Genomic DNA, 20,390 nt, shown 5'->3' with positions numbered 1-20,390 from the left:
CACTATTTACCCCATTTAGAGGTTAGAAAAATGCGTTGTTGCCAACACTTTTTTTTAACTTATAGTGACAAAGGAAACCAATTAAAAAATTCTTACCATTATAAAATAATAACTAAGGACTTTGGGGGACAGTAGCTTGAGACAGAGTCTTATTATGTAGTCCAGGTTAGTCTCAAACTTAGAATCCTGTCTCATCTCCAAAATGTTGGTTAGAATTACAGATATGCATCACCACAGCCAGGTCAGGATTATTATTTTATATGCATGCGTACTTGTCTGCATGTATATCTGTGTACAACATACATGCATTGTCTACAGAGGGCAGAGGAGGGCTTCAGATTCCCCCCAGGACTGGAGTTACAGACAGTTGTGGGCTGACGTGTGGGTGCTGGGCATCGAACCTGAACTCTCTGGAAGAGCTGACAGGGCTCTTACCCACCTAGCCATTTCTCTGGCCCCAGGAGTACTTTAAAAACAAAGAAACAAAATGAAAAGAAAATATTTTATTTATTTATTTTGTGTGTGTATGTAGAAGTCAGAGGAGAACTTCCAGACAAGTTCTCTCTTGATACCACATGGGGTCTGGATTGATCTCGGGCTCTCAGACTTGGTGGTGGGTGGCCTTTACCCACTAAGCTGCATCACCAGCCCAGAGGACTACTTCTGATATGAATGATGATCTTGGTCTTAGGTATGAAATCAACTGCTCTGATCATGCATTAACAAAGACATACAGGCATGCAGTCAACAAGCAATGCACAACCAACTCTGCATCACGACATTGCCAGGCGTGCAGGTCTGATCTGAATGCTCTTTTTGTCTAGCTTTATGGCTTTCTATGTACTCAGCCCATTTTCCAGAATGCATGAAAGAGGGTCATGGGTACTTTATTTAAATAGGCTAGCTCGGTCACCATGTCACTGTTTCTGGCTCCTACTGGAACTCTGGAAGGAAAGAGACCTCCAAACTTCTTAGATGCACTCCTTGAGCAAGTTATTCTCTCTGAACCCTGGTTTCCTCATATGGAAACTAGGGGCTTGCCTTTGTGTGGTTGCAGGGTTTGCACTAACTCCTGACCTTTGCCAGCATTGTTCCTCAGTCCTAGCTGGGTCTCTCTCTTTCAAAGAGCACTAGCAACTAAAAAGATTTCCCATAGTTACTATGTTCAGCATAACCCATGTGCTGATTATAACTGGTTACATCTGAACAGGGCTATATGTAGTCCCATATATCTAATCCAATGTGAGGATTCTGTGAACTAATATTTCTGTAAGCACAGCGACAACAGCTCAGAGAACAATGTCCCCAGCATCAGGCTGCTGTGACCCTAAAGAAAGAGCTGGGTATACGCATACTTCCAACTATACTCCAAGGGGTCAGATATATAACAACTAGACACTAGAAGACATCACATTGGCAACACATATTGTGAATGCCATAGTGTTTGTTATGTGTAGTGTAATAAGTGCAAAAGTTTCAAAAGACAGGAAATAAAAATCAAAGCTATTGCCGGGCGGTGGTGGCGCACGCCTTTAATCCCAGCACTCGGGAGGCAGAGGCAGGCGGATCTCTGTGAGTTCGAGACCAGCCTGGTCTACAAGAGCTAGTTCCAGGAGAGGCTCCAAAACCACAGAGAAACCCTGTCTCGAAAAACCAAAAAAAAAAAAAAAAAAAAAATCAAAGCTATCATTAAGTACCAATTCTTGGAACAGAGATGAGAATGGTACCCAGCTGTCTCTGTCCACAGATGTCCTGTTTGGAATTGTACAGTGCTTTAAAAATACTTACACTAGTTTTTGTTCATTTGTTTGTTCTTTAAACTGGGAGATTTCATATTTTTTTAAAAAAATCTGTACTTTTGTCATTTTGTAAGAAACTCAGACAGTATCTGGTGGAGATGACTAGTTGAGGTACGCACTGGCTGCTTTTATGAGAAGGCCTGCTCTCACCAGTGCCCACATCACCAGCCTGACTAGCTGAGCTCTCCAGGGCTATAGTGCTATTGCAGTCTCATCATGGATTCCTGTGGACCTTCCTGTGAAATCATGAACTCAAGAGAAGACCTTTACAGCTGACCCAGTAAGACAGCCACCAGCACAGAAGGCAAGAGACAACTTTCAAACTCAGGTTATTTTGATAGAGAGTCAGAGCAAAGGGGGTAAAAGGGAGAAGCAGACAGACTTTGTCCTGTTTCAAACACAAATTTATGGCAGCAATCTGAGAACAAAAGTTAAAGCTGGACCACGTATCAAGCCTAGGGTACTGGTGATTAGATTCCCCTGTGGCACAGCAGGCCCTGCACATGCACACATGACATCCACACAAGAATCAAGTCCATCTTACAAAGTCCAGAGGTGCACCAGGGTTTTACGCCAGACTTGAAAAGGGTCCTCTCTGGAAAATGCAGACAGTTTAGTAATATGCCTTATTTCTTTTATGATACATTACTGTGACAATTTGAACAGGGTGTTCTGATAATGTAAAGTCAAACATGGTTACTGAGCCCTCTTTCCTAAAGACATTGTCTTTCTATAAGGATTGGAGTAACTTCTCCGAGTCCTCCTGTAGGTCACAGAACTGTTAATGGACAGTCACCTGATTGTTCACTGTGTAGAACAGCTCTCAGTGGGTGGAAAGTTCCAGGAGTCTTGACTTTTATATCCAAGCTTCAAAATAAATGTGCTTATAAAAAGCTACAGTGTATAGGGCACTGCTTGCTCTGCCAAAGAAGCAGGTAATAAGAGAGAGTTCTTCCCACATATTAAAAAGTTTCCACATGAATATTAATCAATGCTTTAAAGATTGCCATCCAATGTACTGCAGAACACTCCTGTTTAAACACACTGTATAGGTGAAAGCTTTTAACTTCTCTTGGCTGACATATCTTAGCGATGCTCACGATGCATGCCAATCTCTTAACTTTGACAGCAGGAAACAAGGATCTTTAAATTCATCCAGATAATAACACTGACTGTACACCACTGGTATTATTTAACTCAAAAAGGAGAGAAAAGGCATGTGACATGTTTCTCAACAAGGGTGAACCTGGGACATGCTGTCACAGTAAAAATCTCTCTAAAGGGTAAGGCCCACGTGGCCTCATAACTGGTGGTTAGAACCACCAATTTCTACCTCTGTACCAGACAGTGAGAAGATCGTGAATGCCACCCCCACTATCAGGATTTGTTTAAAATTAACAATCCTTTATTTAAAGAACAGCATTCCAAGTACTCCTAAGTTTTCTGACTGCTTTCTTGAAAAAGTATTACGGTCATTCACTAACCATGAGAAACCACACACATGAGAATCAAACTGGATGAAATACAGGAAGGCTCAGAAGGCTGCATGCACCATGTGTGTAAACCAGCATCTTAAGCCACTTCACCTGCTAACAACTCTCCACTGACATCACAACTACAGGCACAGTTATGTGATACAAGCTTTGTTCTGCATGTTATATTGCTCAGGTCACTCCCAGCCAAGAAACTGCATTTGTTTATTTGGGAAACTATTACTTTAAGTTCAAGCAATACTTTTCTTCCTTAACTCCTGTTCCCTTGATGTCAAAAGCCAAGCATTTTTGTGCAAGTGACCAGATTTGGCCCTGAACACACTGCCCACTACTGACAGACAGCTGCAATGCATATATTAAGACACCACTCAATAGTGTATATACCTGGAGGATGTACTCCAATAAGCTACTGTCAGAATTATCAAAGATAGGAATGATGCAGAGCACTTCTTAATATCCATTATAAACAAGAACCATCAGTATTTTAAAGGGCTAAAATGCAAAATGCACAAAATTCCCAGAAATCTGGGACCTGAAGCAAAGAGAAAGAAGCAGGTAACTCTGCTGCCTGAAAGGACTGGAACTGCCAGGGCAGGCCAAGGCAAGCCTGGCTGTAACTCCTGAGAGGCCTCAGCAAAGCGGCTCGGACACTCCCTACCAGCCCCAGCCTTTCCTCTGAATGGCATTTCTCAGAATGAAGACAGTGGTATAGGCTTCTAGAGAATTGATCTGGTGTTGTTTCTTCTCATGATGATTCTGACACCTGGGGATGCTATCAGATTTTAGCCTCAGGAATAAGAAAGCAAAAGAAGTACCAGGAGAAGCCTCACGTGCTGGATGTTTGCAGGGGAATGAGCTCAGCAGGATAAGGATGATGCAGGGCATCATGAAGTCCAGAGAAGAAAAAGACTAATAGTAAAGAAAACTTAGTTAACTTCCTGCTTTTGCTGAACTTGGACTTACTCAACTATAGACTGACCAGGGGAGTGGAGGGGGTTTATGCTACATTCTGTATGGAGTGATGATAATGCTGAACAGTTTACAAAGACAGTTGTAGTTCTTAAACAATGACTGAACTCTCACCAGAGGACATCATATTCTGAGTGACAAACATGCTGCAGGAAAGCCTGACAAGAGATGAGAGGGTTGACTGTAGGAGAAAGAGGCAGCTTGAAATGGCAGAAGTGAACATAGGCCAAGCCTAATGGATCTAAGTATTTGCAATATTTTGATGTAGAATACTGGAACTTGCCAAGCAGGTAACAGAGAGGGGGAAAAAAAAAAGACATTCTGGTTTTGCCACAATCACCCAAGATTGGTAATGGAAAAAGAACAATTTAGCACAGATGAGAAATCCAATCAATCACCAAGTGCCCGCAAAGATCAGACATGAAAAAGAGTGCTGCCTCTACCCAAGAGCTGCCTAAAGTTTGACAGTGCTTGATGAACAATCAAATAATTTAGTTTTTTGCCTCTACGAGTGGGCTAATTTTAAAAGTGAAGGTGATGTGCATCCACCTACAGGAGTATTTAAAATAGAAAGTAAGGAACTAGATGGAATAGGAGAATGGCAGATGCCTAGCTTTCAAGGGGACTACAGGATACTGAGCTGTGTCTCAACAGTATGAGATGGCTGGAGTATCACTGTGGGGAGGGGACAGGGGAGACTGGCATAGTCCAGGTACAGCATTCAAGACAATGACACTTGTACAGACACAGTATCTCATCCCCCTCCTTGAACAATAAGGACTCAAAGCTGATCTTTTTTTTTTTTTTGAAACAGGGTTTCTTAGTAGCTTTGGAGCCTGTCCTGGAACTTGCTCTGTAGACCAGACTGGCCTTGAACTCACAGAGATCCGCCTGCCTCTGGTTCCTGAGCACTGGGATCCACCACTGCCCGGCTCACAGCTGCTCTTTCTGCCTCACCATGCTTGTGCGTGGCATGCTGTGAACATAGACCCCCAGTGGCAGGAGAGGCAGGATGGGAACTCTGTGAACCTAGCTGGAGGACCCAGCATAGAAAAATAAAAAGGAGGGCCCAGGAGGAAGAGAGGAAAACCAGCTGTAGGATGAGCCCTTCTTCCTACAGAGTCCTTTCTACGCTTTCACCAGCTTCTGACTGGTTTCCAGCTCCCTCCACCTTGTTTTCACACATTGTTACTTTACAGCTGTGAGTCAGGAGCAGGACAGACAAGAAAAGCTTGAGGAGGCTGAAGGGCTCTGTCCTAAATTGAAAGTGTCAGACACAAACCATCAGTCGCATTCCTCCATGTTCTGGAATGCTGAGTTCCATTTACTCGATAATAGTACAATCGTCTAGGGCAGGCACAGCACTGCCTCAGGTGGAGACCTCCTACACAACCCCCAGGGCTGCTGTAGGCACCATGCAGCTAGGACCACAGCGTGAAGCAGATGCAGTTCCCAACACCTCTCTAACCGAACAAATGAGAAGTCGTTTTGTTTCCTAGATGCTGTGACTTCAAATCTTTGAAGGCAGACTACTTCTCCAGCTTCCTTTAAGGAAACACCAGAGCCTACATGGGAATTGTACTGAGTGGTTTAAAGAAATTTTAAGGATCTCCTTAAATCTGTAGGAATGAAATTGGAGCCCACTATCTTAGGATTGTCTCTATATTATCTCTCCCAATTAGGAATCCCAGATGGCTTTGTTGTAGCCTCTGTCATCCTGTGACCTGCCAGTACCAGGGAGGAAATTCTAGGGAGGCCACCAGAACACCCTGGCAGCCAGGGAATGGCATTATTATCATTTAAAGGTGGGGCCATTGACTATTTTTAAAGTTGATTTAGTGTATGGTTTGCCAGGATGTACAGGTACCATGTGCAGGCAGTGACTGTGGAGGTCAGAAGAGGGCATTAGATTCTCTGGAACTGGGGTTATAGGTAGCTGTGGGTGCTGGGAACTGAACCTAAGTCCTCTGGCATAGTAGTCAGTACTCTTATATGCTGAGCCATCTCTCCAGCCCAACCTTTCACTGTTGTTGAGACAGGGCCTCAAGTATCCCATGTTACCTTCCAAATCCCTATCTAACTGATAAGCAGTTTGAACTTCTGGTTCTTCTGCATGCATATGCTGCCATACCTCATTTATGAACTGGGCTTACTGAATGCTAGATAACTCCCGCTACATCCCCCAGCCCCAGCCACTGACTTCCCTCCTAAGGAGCTAGAATGTCCGGACTTTGTATAACGGGAGAACTATAGAACCCTACATTCCTAGGTATCTGCCAGTAGTACAGAAGTTAACTGACATACCAGGAATGGAGCCCAGTGGAGCCAGCCCGAGAAATAAAACACATGAAGTACAAATGAGAAGACCTGGAGAGCAGGGCTGCTAGGAGCTCCCACACCCCGGATGTCTGCCCTGCTAAGTTTCAGTACTACACTGATCTCAAACCTCCTTTGTATGCCCCAAGTCCTCCCTTCTGTAGGTCACTGTATATTGAAGGTGTGTATGTGGGGCTAGAGAGATGGCTCGGTGCTTAAGAATACTTGGTGTTATTGTGGAGGACCCAGGCTCAGTCCCCAGTACCCAAATTGTGCTTCACAAACTATAGTTCCAGGGGGTTCTCATTTTCCTTTTTGGCCTCCATGGGGCATCAGGCACACATGTGATGCAACCTACATATGTGTATGTATGTGTGTCTGTGTATAGGTATATGCATAAGAGCAGGTTAGGAACGTACCCAGGAAAGACCCAATCCTCTATCTTACAAATCAAATATATATTCTACCAAAATGTCTAGTCTACTTTGTACACACTAGAATGTGAGAAATACTGTTGTAACTCACTAGAATGTTTTCATTAAAAAGTCTGTCTAGCATGATTCAAATACAGCATTTAAAAAGTATCTGTTGACACTTGATAAACATATGCGGACACAAGCTTTACACAAGACTGTGGGGCTGTAGTCTCTGTCTGACCTGTTGCTCTCTTAAGTGTCCTCAATTCACTTCTCCTTTTTATAAATAAATAGGAGAGAATAATCTAAGAAAGAATTTGGGAACAAGGGCTGAAATGGAAAGTAAGACCAACAGAACACAGCTATCTTTAGGGCATTTCTCAAAGCTTAGAACTCATAAGATTATCTGAAAAAACGTTCATTCCTTGGCCCTTGGCCCAGATATCCTCTATATCTGAAGTGGGACCTGAAATTTGCATTATAAATAAATATTCTTAGTAATTTTGGTCCAAATGGTTCATGAATCCTAACTTTAAAAAGTTTGACAACTTTAAAGTAGATAAACCAGTGAAGTAGAGAGATTCACCCAAGAGCCATCAGCACAGTAACAAAACTTGAGAAGTAGGATTGGGGATCTCAGTGGTAGTGTTTGTCTACCATACTTGAAAGCTTGGGTTCAATCCCCAGCACTGGATAAACCAGGCATGTTGGCACATGTCTGGAATCACTGTTCTCAAAGTAGAGATAGAAGGATAAATGTTTAAGAGCATCATCAGTTACTTGGGAATTCAAGGCTAGCTTAGGAGCTAGGAGATTTTGTGAGACAGCTGATTTCACTTGTTAACTTGACATGACCTAGAATCCCCTGAGAAGAGTCTCAGTGAGGGATTGTCTATATCAGCAGTTCTCAACCTGTGGGTCACAACCCCTCTGGCAAATCTCTATCTCTAAAAATATTACAGTTCATGATAGTAGCAAAGTTACAGTTATGAAGTATAATATTACAGTTATATACTCAAAATTGGTTATGAAAATAATTTTATGGTTGGGGTCACCACAACATGAAGAACTGTATTAAAAGGTCATAGCATTAGAAAGGTTAAGAGCACTGGTCTAGACAAAGGTGGCTTCTGGGAACGCCTATGAATGACTGTATTGATTGTTTCTGATGTAGGAGGATGCAGCCCACTGGGGGTGGCACCATTTCCTTCTTCTGGGTCCTGGACCCTATCAGTGTAGAGAGTGGGCTGAGTAAAAGGACAATGTATATTTATCGTCTTCCTGCTACTGACTGGATATGAGGAGCTCCTCCACGCTCCTGTTTAACTTACCCACACAACAATGTAATCTGGAACTCTAAGTGAAAAAGCCCTTTCACCCTTAATGCTGCTCTGTCAAGGTATTTTTTTATCACAGCAACAGAAAGGAAACTAGAAGGCCCTATAACACAAAAGGAAATAAAGTACACAACAAAGCAAAAACTCGAAAGCAAAGTGCTGCAGGTAAGTCCTGAGGGGAGGCCCACCACTGATCTGCACAAGGTGTGCAACCGATTTGGTGGGGGACTCATACTTAGTAAACACATGGCAAAATGAAGTGTTGAAGAGGAAGCACGGCCAGGGTCCCAGGCAGTGAGAAGGGTGAGAATAAGGCAACTGTGATGTGGGCTCAAGACCCCGGACTCAAGCCCAACTCCAAATCTGACCTTTGCTGGTGTGAGAGTAACTTTACCTCTCTAGCTTCCAAACTAACAGAGGGCCTAATTTACCTCCAGAGACTATGGTCAAGAGCAAATGATTAAACTTTCTGTAAATTATAATGCATCAAACAATAATCAGTACAATAATAATAAGGCACCAGACACTACTTTCTTAAATACTGATTTTGACATACTTGTAATCATTTTGATGAATGGCAAGAATAGTAGAGTACTGCTGGAGAGATGGCTCAGGGGTTAAGTGTACTGGCTGCTCTTCCAGAGGTCCTGAGTTCATTTCCCAGCAATCGCATGGTGGCTCACAACCATCTAAATGGATCTGATGCCCTCTTTTATCACGCAGGACTATATGCAAATAGGGTACTCATATACATAAATAAATCCGATGGCGTAAATGTCCAGAAGCCCAGAGTGTGCCACAAAGCGGTGCCAAATAAGCTGCGTGCAGTGATTCAAAGAATGGGGGGAAACAGCCCTTGCTCCAGCCGTGGTAAATGGTAAGAAAAGGAGGTGAGGCTCTATCTTTGGGGTTCATTTTATTTTATGCAGGTCATCCCCAATAACGGGGTAGAGCTTCTCCATGGCCCTTGGCTGAAAGTCTTGAACTTCCTCAACTATTCTCCACAGAAGACCTGGGGCTTCTCCACCAAGAGCACAGTGCTCTAAAAACTTAGGGACTGGGTTTTCAGAGGGCTGAGTCAAGGAAAGAACAGAACAGCTGTGTGTCTAAGAGTTTGAGGCCAAGCTTAGCTGTTTCAGAACAAGCAAGCGAGTTTTGTTTCTGAAGAGAATCACAGTGAGAAACAGAAAGTGAACTCTTGCCCATTGCAATTCATTTTAAAGATCTTGGCCCTGTCTCAGTTCAATGAGAAGACTCACACTCAGACCCAAGAGAGAGTGAGGGACCAAGTACCAGCAGAAGGCAGAAGTGGAAGCAGCCAGGTCAGATTTGGGATAGAAGGAAACCTGGGGACAGACTAGGTCAGCTAGAGTTGTGGACTGCCTCTTGTGACTCCCCTCTCACCTCCATGCTGATTGTTGCACCACAGCTTTTCTTTGTTCATATGTATAATCTCTTTAAAAGGAAATGTAGGAATGATATTTGCTAAAGGAGAAGCTTTAGTATAGATACTTTTCTTTCTTTTTTCTTTTTCTTTCTTTCTTTTTTTTTGAGACAGGGTCTATCTATTTATCCCTGGCTGTTTTCAAACAGAGATCAGCCAGTTTTCTGCCTCCTAAGTGCTGGGATTAAAAATGAGCGTCACCAGGCAGGCCCACCTAAGATACTTTCTTGACAACCTTGTTACTGTGGTGTCACAAGCTGAGACTGGGTCCTTATGGTGTAAGAGAAAACTCTCTGATCATCTTTAGTTCCACAATGTGACAACTCAGGCTGATGTGGTAGTACACCTGGGATGTGGAAGCAGGAGGATCAAGATTCTAGAGTTCACTCTGAGGCAAGCCTGGGCTGCATAAGAGCCCATTTTTTTAAAAGGAAGGAAGGAAAGGGAAGGAGGATACTTCAATATAAAAGTCAGATCTTGAAAGGTTTATGAGTTCGACTGTAGCACATCACAAAATTACAGGAAAAAAAAAAAAACAAAAAGCAAAACACCTTTAATCCCAGCACCAAGGAGGCAGAGGCTGACAGATCTCTGTGAATTTGACTTCCAGGACAGCCAGGGCTACACAGAGGATCGTGTCTTGAAGAACAAAACAACACAACAACAAAAACATAAGAGGAATTAGCACTGAAGGCAGAGTAAGAATCAAACCCACAGAGAATGTAATTTCTGAGCAAGTGGATTACTTGCTGTCCCCTTTAGGGAAGAATATGACAAAGAAACTGAGAAATATGGAAACTGATACTGTATTTATGCGGTTCCCACGGTTACAGCACAGGCTACATAAGACAAATACAGCTACTTTTCAGATGCTTCAGGAAATGGAAGGGAAGTCATATGCAATGTTGGACACAACAAATGGAATTACAATTTCTAAGAAACCTCAAGACAGAAAATAGCATTTGGTTAAGACATGGGGCTTACGGACAGGTAAGAGGTAGCAAACAGCCTGACCCCTGCAAACACAGTAAAAGGTTTTTCAATTTAGGCGTCAGGTAACTGGTGTGTGTGTGTGTGTGTGTGTGTGTGTGTGTGTGTGTGTCCTGGAATCAACAAAATGACGAGTGAGTAGTTCTGTCTAGAGCAAAGAAATAAAATCCTGGGTCAGCAAAAATGCTGAATTCTATTTACTCAAGAAAAGAATAAGTCAAGTAATCAATAGAGTGCACAAAACAAAAGGATCCTGAAACACAGGATACAGAGGCGACAAGAAGATGGTGAAATTCACTACACTAGGTCTTCAGAAACTGGCAGGTTAACGTTAGCAGAAACTGGATCACTTTGACTGCAGAGAAACAGCTGTGAGTACCCGTATGTAATGAGTATATCCAGTAACACTAAAATGTGATATTATATTTGGAACCACCTGCTAAATGTCAAGTCTGCACATCTGGCAGATAGTGTGGTTACCAGAGCTGATGGCCAACTCTAGTACCCAGAATCTACAAAGATATATAATAGCTTTTAGAAAATCTGTTTCAATGGTCTGTTTAGGAAATCTGGGAATCTAATGGAATTGCTTTATCTGAACTGCAAGTATTTTTGGGAACTTGTCCACCTGCTTGGGCAACCATGTTAATAAGCAGAAGAGTGGTCAAGGAGGCAGCTAAGACATTAACACCTGGATAATCAACATCAGACTGCATTTGCAAAGTGATGAACAGTCTTTATTGGACAATATTTTGGCTCCACGTACTGCATCTCATTATTGAATCCACATAATCACCTGTTTAAGGTGTAAGTAAGCAGCTAGGCCTAGTGGTACAGGCATGTAATTCTAACCACTCTGGAGGTTTAGCCCTAGGAGCACAGTAATTTAAGGACTATGTGAGACAAAAGAATTCAAGAGTGACATGAGTGACTTAGTGAGATGCTACCTCAAAATAAAAATGTGAAAAAGAGGACTGGGGACGTGGCTGAGTGGTAGAATGCTTGTCTATCACACTTGAGGCCCTGGGTTCAACCCATAGCACTGGGGAAGAATACAATTGAATTACAACTAGGAAATATTTTAGGTTATTTGAAAATATTGGCAAATAAAATTAGGAGTTATTGGTTACAATGAAAAAAATTATAGCATAAATATATATTGTATAAATATATAGTGTACTATACAGTATAGTATACAAAAAATGTAAGAGGAAGAAATATACATTAAAAATACATGGCCGGGCAGTGGTGGCTCATGCCTTTAATCCCAGCACTTGGGAGGCAAATGTAGATGGATCTCTCAGTTCGAGACCAGCCTGGTTTACAGAGTGAGTTCTAGGATAGCCAGGGCTACACAGAGAAACCCTGTTTCAAAAAAACAAAACAAAACAAAACAAAATAAACAAACAAAACCCAAAGAAACAAAAACTAAAGAAAGAACTCTAAATGAGCCAGGCGGTGGTGGCGCACACCTTTAATCCCAGCACTCTGGAGGCAGAGACAGGTGGATTTCTGTAAATTTGAGGCCAGCCGACTACAGAGCCAGTTCCAAAGCTATAGAGAAATGCTGTCTCAAAAAACAAAACAAGGGGCTGGAGAGATGGCTCAGTGGTTAAGAGCATCGCCTGCTCTTCCAAAGGTCCAGAGTTCAATTCCCAGCAATCACATGGTGGCTGACAACCATTTAGAATGATGTCTGGTGCCCTCTTCTGGCCTCCAGGCAAACATGCAGACAAAATATTGTATACATAATAAATAAATTTAAAAAAAAAAGAAAAAACAAAAGAACTCTAAATGAAGACATTACATGGTATTATAAGTAACACAACTTCCCTAACTCTCTGACAATTACAAATGAGAATAGAGGGTTGTATGTTATACTAGAATTTAATTTCCTTTTACAACTTTTAAAACTGTGGTTACTAAAAGTAGGTACACAATTATTCTGCATGCTTCCTGCATAGTAAGTTTAGATAGATCTTGAAAGAATGAGAGATTAATAAGTAAAGTCCATGGATCTGTTCATCCCATGTGAATATAAGAAAATGATAGTTTATTAATCCACCTTGGCTAAGACTTCATTAGCTATGCACATTTTTACCTGTATATCATGTGGGTCAATTTTTAAAAAGTTAGAAAAAAAGCCTCATTAGCTGAAATGCAAATGAGACTGTCAAAAGAGATTATGACCAACACTGAAGTTTTGACAGAATTTCAGAATGAAGAACAAAGAAGACACAAGATTAAAGTTAACAGATAGATAAGCAATCGCTAGAAAGTCAGGGAATCCCATGGTGATGCTAACAGGCTGTAGAGATTGTACGCCAAAGATAAGTCTTTGTACCTGCCAATACTCTAACTCCAGGTAACAACAGTGATAAAAACCTGACACTGGAACAGCAGAATCCTCCTCAAAGCAACGTGAAACAAACCAATGCTTGGCTAGGGATTCACACTGAAGGAATGGTGGTTTTCTCCCAGTTCTGGTGGTGAGGGCTCCTGGACCTACACGAGCCACCTGGCACATGTAGCAATGCCATTAGCCCAGACTAGGGGGCTGGAAACAAGTTTGCTTCTCCTGGTACCACAAAAACAGAAGTGTTCCCCCATGCTCTCCAAATGATGCAGAAGCCAATGAGCTGGCTACAGACAGACACTGAGGCAAACAACTGAGTTGCTGAGAATATGCACACCCAACCTCCATGAGAACTGAGACTCCATGTCTTCGATGCTAACTCAGCTCTCTCCTGAGCAACAGTGAAGACTGGGATTATGTGTTGCACTTTTGACCTAACTGTAGCAGTATACATGAACTTTAACTTGGTAATTCTGAAATGATCTGAGTTCTGTCTTCAGTCAAAACAAACACGTACAAGAAGAGCTCACTGCTGATATTCCCTTTACTCACCTCTTTGACACTATGTGTTACTGCCCATATTAGGAAAACTCTTGACATCACCTGGAAAGAAGTCAGGACAACAGAAGATGGCACAATTCCTGGAAGAAATTTAGGATGTGTAAATTAATGTACTTTTAAAAAAATCACATAGTATGTTTTATCACATAATATGTTTTTCAAAACTTTCAAATTTAAATGTCTACAGTCAACACCACCTCCAACAACTGACACCTACTATGTGGCTATAAATTAAGTCTGGCAATATCACTGTAAAATTTTCCCTGCCCAAGCAGTAACATTGTTCATGACAAATGAGGAAGCTGGCTGGCTTCCTTTCTTAAGGCTTCAGAATCAGTGACCAAATACAATATTTTTAATACTTACAGACAAAACAAAACCACCACCTGACCATTAAACAAGGACCTTGATGGTTCATTTTCTAATATGGCTTTCCTGATGACTAAGCAACTATGGGGCAGGAAATCAGTCCTACTTACGTCTAACGAATGCTGAAAGTTCCTGGGTATAAAACTTAAATATTTGGCCAACAAGACTAGCAAAAATCAAAGCTTATTATCTTAAAACAATTTTTTCTCACCTTGTTCACTGCAAGCATAAGTCTAATTATCCTCTCAATACACTGTTTATAACATGAAAACATCTCAAATTCTACTAAGTTCATACTTCTTTGGCTTCAAATGCTATAACCATGACCCCAACATGTAGCATTCTTGCTTTTTTTTTTTTTGGTTGTTCGAGACAGGGTTTCTCTGTAGCTTTGAAGCCTATCCTGAAACTAGCTCTTGTAGACCAGGTTGGCCTTGAACTGACAGAGATCCAGATCCAACTGCCTCTGAGTGCTGGGATTAAAGGCGCGCGCCACCACCACCTGGAGAATTCTTACCTTATTAAAACCCCCAAATAAGCCATCATTTGAAAACATTCTCCTTGTGATGTTAAACTAGCATGGAACTGTTTTTAAAATGAGATTTGAAAGCCAGCAGCCCTTCTGATTCCCTCACTACTGCCAATGCCTATTCTCACTTGCTAGACCCCTGAGATTGAACATGGGATATTCTGCACCTTCCAGGAGCCTTCATCCCAGCCAGTATCTGTCTCCTTTAAAACCAAGCTTATCTTCAGCACAGCCAGTGGACCATCTGTATCCTGCACCATCTCTACTCTTCAGCACACTCACTGGCTATTCTGCACCATTTCAATCCTTCAAGCTCCCTAAAATATAGTCTTTGAACATTTACATAGCAGGACAAACTTGCAAAGACCATGTACAAGTCAGATGGAGCTACAATTGTCACCACAAGCTGGCTACAACAGGAAATCACTTTACATCTATTTAAGGGATGCTATAGCACGCTAAAAAACGGATTTTTAAAAAGAAACATGGGCTTCAAAGAGGGAGAGTTTGCTCCTTAAAGCAGGTATCATGGGAATGTCAAACACAATGTTTGGCATACAGAGGCATGTCGAATGAATAGAAGAAACTGCAAGTGCAGAGATAGACAGGCAAATGGAATACACAGTGAGTCCAGACAAGAATCTTCACCTTTACACTCACTTGATTTTCAGTAAGCATCTAAGACAATTTGATAGAAAAAATGATTTTATTTTCAACAAACTGGTGCAACTGGGTACTCCCAGGTGAAAACAAAGGACTTACACAAAACCTGACTCAGGAGCTAAGATGGCAAAGTGGTTAAGAATGCCTCCTGCTCTCCAGTTTGTCTCAGCCCCCATGTCGGGTGGGATGCCCAGTAAGTTCAGCTCTAGGGAACCTGACATGGCCTCCATGGGTACCCACACAGATGCGACATACACACTGACACACATACATATTTTAAAAAACCAAAGAAATTAACTCAAGGCTGGGGTTCAACTCAGTGTCAGAGCACTTCCCTATCAAGGCCCTGGGGGTTTGAGTCCTTGCCATTCATGTTCGAATGAACACACACATAGACACAGATACACCCACTCACCACACACCACCTACAGGGCCGAAACCCTAAAACTCAGTAGAAAACAGGTACAACTCTTGAAGGTTTGAATCACATAATAGTTCATGAGATATGGCACTAGGAAAAAATATATTTGGCTCAGAAAATCCAAATGCCATGTGCTTCAAAGGATACCGAACAGGAAGTGAACACAGCTCTGTTCCAGTTTGGATATGAGGTTTGGTGCCCAATTTAACAATGTTCAGAGATGAGCTTTGAGGAAGTAGCTGAACCATGAAGCTATATTCTACTAAAAGTGCCCTGACCTCAACAGTGGGTTAATTCACTGATGGGTTCCTTGACAGGAGAAAGACTTCAGGAGGTAGGCTCTACCTGAAGGACATACGTCACTGGGGCATGGCCTGAGAGAATGCGTATTGTCTTTGGATCTTTTCTTGGTTTTTGCATTTTTCCTGCATTCTGTCATCATCAGAGAAATAGCCCCCTTTGTCCCATGCTACCTCTGCCGTGATGCTGCTTTACAGTCCCACAGTAACGCAGCCAACTGACCATGGAATGAAAGGGTGAGCCAGGATAACCCTTCAATCACAGTGATGAACCGCTAATACACCATAGCCGGGAAAAGATCTGCAATCTTATTTGACATGTGAGAAACTTTTACAATTCCATAATGAAAAATAACCGAATAAAAAAAATAGTTGAAAGGAATGGGAAAAGCCACTGAACATCATTAGTCACCAGGAGACACAGATCAAAATCAAAAGAGACAGAGTTCATACCAGCTAGCACAGCATTGCTGTTTGGACTGTGAAACAGTACAGCCACTCTGGACAGTTGTCAGTGCCTCAGAGTATTAAACACTGAGTTATATACAGGCATGCATGTGGGCATACACACACCCACATACACACACCCAAAAACATGCGTGTGCACAAAATTTGTTTCCACAAAAATTTGTTTATGTATGTTCATAGTGGTGTATATATGTTTATGAACTGAGAATAAGTGTCTGTCAACAGGTAAATGGGTAAACAGAATGTGGTATACTCTTAAAGATAAAGATTAATAAAAACGTGGGGCTGGAAAGACGGCTCAGAAATGAAAAGCCCTGGTTGCTCCTCTAGAGGACCCAGGTTCCTTTCCAAGACCCCATATGTCAGCTCACCGCTGTCTGTAACACCAGTTCCAGGAATCCGATTCCCTCTTCTGGTTTTTGTGCGCACCACAGATGCAAGTGATACACAGACACACACACAAATGAAACATCCACACACATAAATAAAAACTGAAAATAGAATAAAAATAGATATACATGTTTGAATTTAATTCTCAAATAGTTAAAACTATATTAAAAATGAAACACTGTAAAAAGTAATGAAGCACTGACATATGCCACAATATTGATGAAACTTCAAGATACTATATTGAGTTATAAGAAATAAAGGGCAAAAGGCCATACAAATTTATATGAAAGTACATCTGTGGTTATCTGGAGTTTTGGGGGAAATCGGAAGTGACTGTTAATGGATTTCCTTTTGGGGTAATGAAAATGTTCTAAACTTGACTGTGGTAATGGTTGCACAACTCATTTTACACTCTAAATGGGTGGATTATATCTGAATAAAGAGATGTTATTAAAAATAATATGAGTGAAGTGCAAAGCCTGGTTACATAATTATGTAACACAGCTAAAGAAACAAATTAGCAAATCAAACATTTAGCTAACACTTTGAGAAAGTTTTACAAAAGGGCTGGAGAATTAGATTTTTATGAGCAGCAAGTATTTGTTGCTTAAGAAAAGATGAATATTTCCAACTGCTTCTTTTCCTCCTGCTCCAACCTAAAGACCAGTTTATTACAAAAAACTATGGTTTTGCCCTAATTTTTGCCCACCTTCCTTGTCCATTAAACAGTGTGTTGGCCACTGAGCTGCTGCTGTTTCTTGAAATGCTCCAGGATGCTGTTGTGAGCTTCAGAGTCCGGACTTCAGAGCTGTAAGCTCAAAACTGATTTGATCTCAGCAAGAATGGAGAAACTGATTTACATTAGTCAAATCATGTAAGATACTGTAATAATCCAAATATTAATTTACTCATCTGTAATAGTGGTGTAGCTTTCTAATAATCTGAGGCCAAAATCAGGATGCTCAGAAGTGTGGCTTTAACTAAAGAGTAGAAGGACAGTCAACTCAGCTGAACACGAGAACCCTTCCCACCCAGCAATGGAATCTGGGGCCTTGTGCAGCGAGGCAGGCATTCTACAAACCATGCCACAAGGGAGCCTTTTATATTTTAAGATTTATTTATTTTATGTATATGAATGTTTTGCCTGCACATCTTTTGTATGTGCACCACAGGTGTGCCTGGTGTCTGAGGTAGTGAGAAGAGGGTAGATCCCCTGGAACTGGAAGTATGGATGGTGGTGAGCTGGGAACTGAATCCTGGCCTTTTGCAAGAACAAATGTTCTTAACTGCTAAGCTATCTCTCCAGTCTCTAATGAGGAATTCTTGTGTTTTTAGAGACAGGGTCTTATTATGTAGCTCTGGCTGTCCTGGAACTTACTATGTAGACCTGGCTGGCTCTAAACTCACAGAGATTTGCCTGTTGAGATTGAGGCACATGCCACCATGCCCAGCCCAACAAGGGATTCTTACTCACCCCTTCTTTACCATAAAGTACACTTTTCTAGGTAATAAGAGTATTTATAATTGTTTTCTTTAAAAAAAAAAACAAAAACACTAAATTAAAAAATATCAGGAAGTTTTCCTTAGAAACAAAATTTGAAATCAAAAACAACGATCTATTCTTTTCCTTTACCTTTAAAAATGTATTTATTATCATTGTATATGTATGGTATGATGTGATGTGTGTGCCATGACATTCATGTGAGTTCCAGGGATGGAACCAGGTCACTGAACTCAGGCTTGCCCAGAATGTACTTTACTGGTAGGTTGAGTACCCTTGAAAGCCCTCTGAGCATATTTAAAGAGACATATGAATTCTAATGCTTGTGCTCTTTGAACTGTTTTCCCTTACATATTTCTCTGACACCCTTCAAAATATCTTGAGTGATACTATTCCTTTAAGTGAATATATTTATCCATTCTCCTTTTATCAGACATTTAAATGACCTCAAATTTCTTGATGTAGTTAAGTGAAGGAATAAAATACTATAAATAACTTAGCATTTTTGAGTATGGATTTGTTCAAGGACTCTTTTCTTGGGGTAGTTTCTCAAGAGTAAAAGTACTAAGTCAAATGGTAAGAACAGCTTTAAGGCTCTGAAAACACATTACCAAATTACTTTCCAAACAGTTTGTTATCAATTTGAATTCCTAATCAGCAATATCCAAGAATGTATGCCTTTGGCAACAAATTTAAATCTTATTCACAAATCAAAAGCTAATTAGTATTTTCTAGTTTGGTGACTGGCCCTGCTTTTAGGCACTCCTGCACTTGTAGCCAGGAACCTGGTTCTGTAGACGCTACCATTTCCCCATGCTTGTTCTTCACTCCTGCTCTCAGTGCGGTTGCAACTCACCCCAACAGGACACCCAGCAAACAGAAGTTGAGGCCCTGATCTAAACACACTCTCAAAATGCATGCTCTGAAATGCCGGTGGTGGGGGTCCTGGGGATGGAGCTCAGCGGCTGAGCACTTGGATAGTACTCCTATGGCGCAATGCTCAACCCCAGCACTGCATAACAACAACAACACAAGAAACCATCTAACAAAATATGCCAGAAGGAGCGAGGCACAGTGGTGCATGTCTAAAGTCCCAGGACTGGGAGGCTAATGCATAAGGATTTTACAAAGAAAAATGCCAGCAATGTCTTAGGGTTTCTATGTGATAAAACACCATGACCAAAAGCAACTGGAGGAGGAAGGAGTTTATTTCATCTTACTTGTATCCATCATCCAGAGAAGTCAGGGAAAGAACATGGAACCAGGAGTTGATCATGGAGGAGTGCTGCTAATTGGAATTGCTCCCCATGGCTTGCTGAGCCTGTTTTCTCACAGTACCAAGGACCACAGCCCAGGTGTGGCATTGCCCACAGTGACATCCTCCTCATCAATCAATAAAATGCCCTAGGCTTGCCCGTAGGCCAGTCTGGTAGGGGTACCCTCTCAATTGAGGTTCCCAACACTAGCTTGTGCCAAGCTAACACAAAACTGTATGTAAGGGGGTGTAGTAAAGAAAGTGCTGGATGGCTCCTCCATGGGGCTGGGGAGGTTTCTATTGCGAATAAGACAGAGAGAACATCCAGAGGCATCTGGATGTGTCCAGAGCAGCGGGAGAATAGTGAGAGTGGTTGGATTATAACATGAAGAATGAGTAGCTGGGAGGGAAATCTGTGAGCCAGAGCAGTTGAGGGTAGAAGTGGGCAGGGTGTAAGAGTGTGTGTTCCAGGATGCTAGCATGGACTTTAAAATGTATAATGGGTACTTGTGAATAGGCACCATAAGCCTGGAGACTAGCATGAACTTTGATATGATGACAAGTGCCACAGGTATATCAATGGGGAGCCTCCATTGACAAGGAGAATGACTCCTCTTAGTGAAGAGAAAACCCATTTCACAAGTTCCTGAGGAATGCTGGATTTTATCTAACCGCCAGAGATCCTTCTATAGTCCTGCTTGAGACGGGTCAAGACTGTCACTTCTGGATATATGCACTGCCTTTTAGAGTTTGGGGAATTTGAGTTCTCTTTGAACTTGACATTACAGCCTTTTGTTGATGATAAAAGACAGAG

General features: G+C 41.7%; 1 protein-coding gene across 1 annotated transcript in view; it reads right to left on the bottom strand.

Annotated features, from left to right (window-relative positions):
- Positions 1-20,390, bottom strand: part of Hacd2 (3-hydroxyacyl-CoA dehydratase 2) — a 94,798-nt gene that overhangs the window by 29,639 nt on the left and 44,769 nt on the right. Inside the window, exon 4 of the mRNA XM_041673143.1 lies at positions 13,673-13,761. Within this exon, the coding sequence (XP_041529077.1) occupies positions 13,673-13,761 (89 nt within the window). The remainder of the gene's footprint in view (positions 1-13,672; positions 13,762-20,390) is intronic.

The sequence above is a fragment of the Microtus oregoni genome, unplaced genomic scaffold, assembly GCF_018167655.1.
Source record: "Microtus oregoni isolate MIOR12 unplaced genomic scaffold, Mior012 000023F_ref0000262, whole genome shotgun sequence".
In the NCBI taxonomy this organism is placed as follows: Eukaryota; Metazoa; Chordata; class Mammalia; order Rodentia; family Cricetidae; genus Microtus; species Microtus oregoni.
This window is presented reverse-complemented; position numbering and strand designations above follow the sequence as displayed.